This window comes from Rhinolophus sinicus, chromosome 14 (genome assembly GCF_057876585.1).
Source record: "Rhinolophus sinicus isolate RSI-liver-muscle chromosome 14, RSI-T2T, whole genome shotgun sequence".
NCBI classification, from domain to species: domain Eukaryota; kingdom Metazoa; phylum Chordata; class Mammalia; order Chiroptera; family Rhinolophidae; genus Rhinolophus; species Rhinolophus sinicus.
This window is the reverse complement of record NC_142514.1, coordinates 176,224,026-176,231,947: the sequence shown is the minus strand read 5'-3', so window position 1 is coordinate 176,231,947 and position 7,922 is coordinate 176,224,026. Positions and strand designations below refer to the sequence as shown.

Sequence of the window (7,922 nt, the reverse complement as noted above, 5' to 3'; positions counted from 1 at the left end):
AGTCTTTCGCATTTATTGGGGAGACATTGCTTAGTAAAATTATATAGGTTTCAAGCGTACAATTCTATAATACATCATTCTGTACACTGCATTGTGTGTTCACCACCCAGGGTCAGCTCTCCTTCCGTCACCATATATTTGGTCCCCTTTAACCTCTTCTACCTCTCCCTTCCCCCTTACCCACTGATAACCACTGAACTGCTCTCTGTGTTTGTTTTTGTTTGTTTGCCTTCCATGATCATTTGTTGCTTTCAGTTTTATATCCCACATGAGTGAAATCATAGTTCTATACTGTTTCTGTCCAATTTATTTCGCTTGCATGATAATTTCAAGACGCATCCATATTGTTGCAAATACTTCTTAAAGTACGTATTTTTCTCTTCATTGTAGAAGTTAAAAAAAACTGAAGTACAGAGATGTTTAAAATAACTTTCCTAAAGTTACATTATCACATACTTCCTCATACTTTTCAGATATCAACCCCTTATGAGATATATGATTTGCAAATATTTTCTCCCATTTCATGGGGTTCCTTTTCATTTTGTTGCTTATTTACTTTGATGCACAGAAGCAGCCTGGATTTAGAGCTTGAGAACCTGGGCTTCAAGCTGATGTCATGATGGGATGAGATGTTAACTTGCCTCAGACCTTTCGCCTCCTCCTGCTGGAAACCCTGAGCTGTAATCTTACTTATGTGACAGCCTCACTGGAGAGACCTTGTCTGTATGGCCAAGCATCTACATGGGAGGGAGAAGGGCCCAGAAGAGCGTGATATGGTAGCCATCCCTGCTAAGGCACGATTCACATGAGCAAAGTCATCTTGGACCCTCCTTAAAAGCCCAGCCACCAGCTGAATACTAGAGAGTGACTTCAGTTCATGTCAGAAGAATCAGTCAGTCAAGTTTAGCCTGAAAAAACAGGGGGAAGTGGAGTGCAAACCCCACCAAATTTGAAGTTTTCAGACACATAAACCTTGACATATTATATAGAATATGTTCACATTACTACTAAAATTAATAATAATGTTGGCAGATTATTTTATGTTTGTGGGAAATAAGCCCAGGTATTTTTTATCATACACAAAATAAATTCTAGATGGGTTTTCAAAAGTTTGTTTTTTTTGTTTTGTTTTGTTTTATTAGGGAAGGGGAACAGGACTATTGGGGAACACTGTTCTTCAGGCCTTTTTTTTTTTTCCAAGTCAAGTTGTTGTCCTTTCAATCTCAATTGTGGGGGGTGCTGTTCAGCTTCAAGGTGTTGCTCTTTCAGTCTTCGTTGTGGAGGGCACAGCTCAGCTACAGGCCCAGTTGCCGTTGCTAGTTGCAGGGGGTGCAGCCCACCATCCCTTGCGCGAGTCGAACCAGCAACCTTTTGGTGGAGAGCCCATGCTCCAACCAACTGAGCCATCCGGAGGCAGCTCAGCTCAAGGTGCTGTGTTCAACCTTAGTTGCAGGGGGTAGAGCCCACCATCCCTTGAGGAACTCGAGGAGTTGAACTGGTAACCTTGTGGTTGAGAGCCCACTGGCCCATGTGGGAATCGAACCGGCAACCCTCGGAGTCAGGAGCATGGAGCTCTAACCGCCTGAGCCACCGGGCCGGCCCCTAAAAAGTTTTTTGAAAGTAACTTCAGAAAACCAAGATGACAAAATTTATAAAATCTTATGAGAAGGAAATGGAATTTTCCTAGAGTGATATGATAGAATGAAAGTAAAAGAATATTAAAATGTAACACATTTACAGGAAAAGCACCATAAGTATAGAATAAATGAGGTATATATTTGTAGCAAATATCACAAATATAGATATTGATATAGATACAGATAAAGACATAGATTAGAAAGAGTTCACTCAAATTCATCACTTCAATAGATCAAGTAAAAATTCTCACTCCAATAGATAAAGAATGCAGGAAAATAGTTGACAAAGTTTATAAATTAGATTTTATGTCCCACACATTGTGCAGGAAACAGAGCACAAAGACAATTAAGTAACTTCCCCTGACTTCAGTGTGGTTATAAACCAATGAACGTAGACAACTGACCAAGATTATTATCACATCTCTTGAAAAAGTCACACAAATTTGAAAATTAACTAAAAGTCTTAGTCCATTTCAGCTTCTATAACAGAATACCACAGACTAGGTGGTAGACAACAAACATTTACTGCTCCAGTTTTAGAAGCTGGGGAGACCAAGATCAAGTTGCTGGCAGACAACTGTTTCATAATGGCCTGCTTCCTACTTCATAGACAGCCATCTTTTCACTGTGTCCTAACATGGCAGAAGGGGCAAGTGAGCTCTCTGGAGTCTTTTATAAAGATGCTTATCCCATTCATGAGGGTTCCAACTTCATGACCTAATCACCTCCCAAAGGACTCACCTCCAAATACCACCATATTATAAAGGATTTAAGTCATGAATTGGGGGACACAAACTTTCAATCTATAGCAATGTGCAATGGTGGAAAAATTAATTATATAAGTTCTGATAAAATCCAATATTTGATATTATTTAGTGAACAGAATTACATCTGAGAAGACTTTAAGAAGATATCAACACCTCTATGTAATAATAACAGTGATTAAACTCAGGACACAAGGTTTTCACACAGTGCGATTTACCCTTGAAAAGGACCCACTGCCCCCTACTTAGCCTTAGCCCTTTTGTATTCACACTAAATAGAGAGGCAGAATCATGACTAAATGCTGCCTAGCAACTTTGAGGCAACCAATATTTTGTTTTGCAAATAATATCTCAAGAGATGTGATAAAATCTTGTTTTAAACGTGATTCAGAGACAATTTTATGAATGAGAACACTGTCAAATAAAACAATATATTCTCACTTCTTTGTCACCTAATAATCTGTATTCCATTAATAGGAGAGGTAAGACTAGCATATACAGTTAGCATTTTCTTAACTACGATATCACCCAAAATATCTGATGTCAAGCTCTGTAATTGCACATGCGAAGCTCATGGATTACGGGTTATTCTTACTTTATGTACATGGGACAGGGCCTGGGTCTCCATAGAAGCCTATAAAACACTATAAGCAAAAGAGGAAATGGGATATTGAGAAATGGCGTGGGAATTATCACATATTCTGAACTATCTGGAAACATTAATGGATCATCTTCAGGAAACTATAACAGCAAACAAAGGTAAGTAACATGAAGAGATATTATGATTTCCCATTTGGGAAAATACATAAGATTTTAGTTGTTTTTCTGTATGTCTGCCTTGTTCATTCAGATTCTTTCTATATACTTAGCCTACTCATGATTAATTTTAAAGTCCGAAGCATCATTCTCCTTCAATCTTAACATGCTAAGCATTATGAATGAAGAAATTATATATTCAAACAATTTTGCAGATACGAAATGAGATGTACACTTCAAATATTAATATGGGTTATCTTTGTGTGAAGAGAAATGAACTAGCTCTTTATGTTTTATTTCTTATCTTCCAAAATTTGTAGTAAGCACTATTAATTCTGAAAAAGATTACGTTATTTAACAGAGAAACACGAGAAAAAAATCTTCCATTAACTAAAACAAATTTACAATAATTACTATAGCAAACTCATAATATAGAACATAATCTATAATCTCAACAGAACATTTCACGCACAAAATCTGAATATACATTTTCCCAAGAAGTTATGAAAATATTAAAAATATATTTTAAACTACATATATTTATTTAATTAGGAGATTATGACAATCTAAAAAATATATGTTGATCATCAGAAGTATTCACATAATAAACACTTTTCCTCATGCCCAAGTTAGATAACCTAAGGAGAAATTTCCTACACATCAATAATAACCCATGGCATTCCAGCAAGAAACAATTCTTCATTGAAAATAGGTGACACATTTCTCTGCTGCCTTATTTTCTGTTTCTGGTCCACAGCTTTTTCATGGCACTTTTCATCTCTCCATTTCTCAGAGTATAGATTAAGGGGTTCAACATAGGGGTGACGACGGTGTAAAACACAGTCAAGTATTTATCAATCGGTAAAGTAGAAGGAGGTCTCACATATATGAAAATACAAGGGACAAAGAAGAGGACCACCACAGTAATGTGGGAGCCACAGGTGGATAAGGCTTTGCGCTTCCCCTCCTGACTAAGATTCTTCAGGGAGTGCAGAATGACCCCATAGGAGATGAGTAACAGCACGAAGATGGCCACACAGATCACGCCATCATTGGCAACCACAGTGAGGCCAATAAAGTAGGTGTCAGTGCAGGCAAGTCTTAATAAGGGGTACATGTCACAGCCAAAATGGTCAATGACATTGGGGCCACAGAAGGGAAGGTTGAGAGCAAAGAGAAGGTGAAGTAGAGCATGCAAAAAACCTCCCACCCAGGCCAGCAGCAGCAGCAGAATGCACACTCGTTGATTCATGATCGTCAAATAATGCAAGGGTTTGCAGATGGCCACGTAGCGGTCATAGGCCATGACCACCAGGAGTAGAATCTCAGCACCACCAAATAAGTGCTCTATAAAAAGCTGGCTCATGCAAGCATCGAAAGAAATGGTTTTCTTCTCATGGACTAAGTTTATAATCAGATTTGGGGTAACTGTAGTAGAATAAACAGCATCCATAAATGACAAGCAGGCAAGAAAGAAGTACATAGGGGCACCCAGGGTTGGGCTGAACATGACAGTCACAACAATGACTAGGTTGCCCACCACTGTCACAATGTACATGAACAAGAACACAACAAACAATATCTTCTGACCTTGAAGGCTCTGAGTGAGCCCCAAGAGGACAAACTCAGTCACATTGGTCCTTTGTTTCATAGGTTCTTCTCTATGTCATATTTCAGGGCTCAGGACACAATTACCTGTAAATATTTGTATTACTAGAGACTTCTGGAAATCAGAGGACAATTTGTTTATTCATTAAACAAATAGGCATTATGATTTCTCAGGATGCAGTGCTTTCAGAGATATAAGAATACAGTGCTGATTAAAACATAGTCCCTAACCTCAACCATCTTACAGACTGCTAGAGAGGCAAGTAATTAGAGACATATGTGAGACAGGACACGTTATAAAATGAATGGGTTGCCACACATAGCTTTCCACCTGGAAGCTCAAAATTTGACAATATAGCTAATTCCTTATACAAAAATAAAAATTGAATCAAGTATTAAAGAACAACTAAAGCAAGATTTACTTTATGTTTACTTTCTAGTTATAAAGGAGATGACTTTCTATATTCTAGGGGTGGAAGAATCACTGAAATCCCAAAAAGACAATATCAAATTTTGTTAAGGATTTAGGAATAGACACCATAGTGTTAATAGAGAAAAGAAGTTTGAAAAAAGATTTACATAACAGAGAACATACACAGAGTTCATATATAAAACAGGTAATTAACAAATGAAAGACAAACAGACCAATAGCAAAATCCATAATTCAAATAAACAGTGATTTAAAAGAAAACTATTTGAAATGACCAATGAAAAATATTAAAACTATTATGACAAACAGACCAATAGCAAAGTTCATAATTCAAATAAACAGAGAATTAAAGGAAAAATATTTTGAAATGCCCAATAAAAAAATTAAAACTGTTATGATAAAATGTGAAACCTCACCTGTATATTGAAATTGAAGTAACAGCTTATTAAATACAATGTGAACTTGTATTTCTGAAAGTCACTCAATTGAATTCTATATCATTCGCTACTTTTTTAGATTAAACAATGCTTAGGGAACATAGGAATTAAACCTATCATGACATCTAGAAATACCTGCCCATTAAAATGACCCCAAATAGTTACACTTAAAATTAGTTTCCTGGAATACAGATGTGAGAAAAAATAAATTTATTCCAGATCTTTAGAATATGAAAATATTCAAGAGTACTACAGAATTGAATTAATCCCCACATATTTCAGTACTCACAAAGGATATAGTTGTTTATGAGAATCACATCAGAGGTTTCATGACAGTGGCAATTTTCACACCACCATTGCCCTCTTTCAAAATGTCAAGTCTAGCTCCAAATCTTAAGGATAAATGCATTCCCTGGGTTTCCTGCATAACGAAAAAGCCATTCAGTATACATTCTGGGCCGCGGTGCCCTCTTCTTTGCCCTCCCTGCACTGATGCCATCTCTGTGGACACGGAGAGCAAGACAACACATGTCCCATCACTGGCCCTGAACTGTTTCCATGGGACCAACTCTTTAATGCTTCTGGGAAATCTGATTCACCTGTTTTTCTGAAAAATCCTGCCTTTCAAATTGTTGATTTTTCAAAAAGAATAAGAATGTTCTGAATCTTGATTCGAACAGAGACCCATAATACTGATTGCTGTCAGAACTTTCCTAATAAAAAATATTTTGAAATCAACATTATAACTGGAGAAAAAATTGTAACTTCTGTACACATTATTTAGATAAATATTTTACAGTTTGTGTTTTATAGTAACAAAAGACGAAGTAGTGAAACTGCCTTTACAACATCATGATGCCTAATCAGTTACACTGCCTGCCTTCATACAGCGTTGTTGCACTTGGGTTGCCTAAAGGATGGAGAACAGTTTCATATACCTACTCTACGTGGTGAGTCCATCATTTCAATTCCTGAAAAAGCCAGTCATGTGAATACCCACATAGACAAACACTCTCTGAGATAAGGACAAAGGCCTCTAAACACTTTATCTACACTGGAACTGCAACACGGAGTATTGAGTCATTCAGTTGGTGCATCTCCAAGGGGGATTCTTCTCTAATTAAATTCATTGGGACCTGGATCATAATTGTGAGTACTGTACACTCTGCATCTCCAGAGATGCCACCATGATAATCACCATGTAGAACAGCATTTACAGAACCAAGTCCTTGGGGTGGGGCGGGGCGGGGCGGGGGCGAATCATAAAAGAATAAGTGAAGGTCAAATGACCAAAAGGGAAAAGTCCAGTTTGGGCAGAAATGAAATATGTAAAAACCCTCTTGTTGAAATCATGACCTTCAAAATAGACAGACCTGTTTAAATTTAATCTGTCTTTGCAGAGGACATCTGAACTGACTTACAGAAGGTGATGAGTGCTGATTTCAGAACAAGTGATTTGAAACTCATTTCAAATGCAGATAAAGTGCGGCAGTTTGTCACATAGTTTCAGTCAGGCAAGTGGGTAGGATCTGTGTTGGAATGGGAGTGGGGAAGAGAAAACAGTGGGACTGCTCGCTCCATTTGTCTCAACACGCTCGTGGAACGTTCACCACAATAGACAGTACACTAGATGACAAAACAAGCTGCAATGCATTTCAAAAGACTTCAATCGTGTAGAATATAAAAAGGTAATTCAACTAGAATTAATAACAAAAATGTAATTTTCCCAGTGATTTGTAAATTAAGCACCACAAGTCCGAATCACTCTCCTTCTCCAGCTCTAGCCTCTCCAGTGTTCTACCTGCAGAATTCCTGCTGCCTTGCAGTCCTCAACTCTCAGCTTCATCTCTTCACTCAGGGCATCTACCAGGATCTTCCTGGGTATCCCTGTCTGTACCACAGCAGGGGAACGTTTTAAAGGTAACAAGCTACGACAATCCCAGGGCTCAACTTGTTTGCTTCCCGTCTCTCAGTGATCACTGTCAGTTGTTTCCGAGGGCCAGTGTCTTCAAAATCATTATTTCATATATATTTTTCTGATTTGTTGGCTCTTTTGAGGCAGCAGGGTGAATCTGGTCCTTGTTTCCCCATCTTGGCCTGAATTTACCTTCCAAGCATAATGAATCAAATGTATTTAAATTTACCTCTATTTTATGAAAATAGGTCAAGGGAAAAAAGATCATATTTATATGTTCTGAAGCACAGTAAATTAATTCTTACTTTCAGAAAAAATGTATTGTTATATTATAATAGATTTTCCTTAATATAACAAAGTATAAAGTTTTGAACC

At 37.5% G+C, this 7,922-nt stretch overlaps 1 protein-coding gene across 1 annotated transcript; it reads right to left on the bottom strand.

The window, feature by feature from the left end:
- Window positions 1-3,890: 3,890 nt before the first annotated feature.
- On the bottom strand, window positions 3,891-4,808 carry LOC148755904 (olfactory receptor 4A15-like). Its single transcript, XM_088789968.1, has one exon. The coding sequence runs from the start codon at window positions 4,806-4,808 to the stop codon at window positions 3,891-3,893; it is 918 nt and encodes a 305-aa protein (XP_088646094.1).
- Between the last annotated feature and the right edge of the window lie 3,114 nt (window positions 4,809-7,922).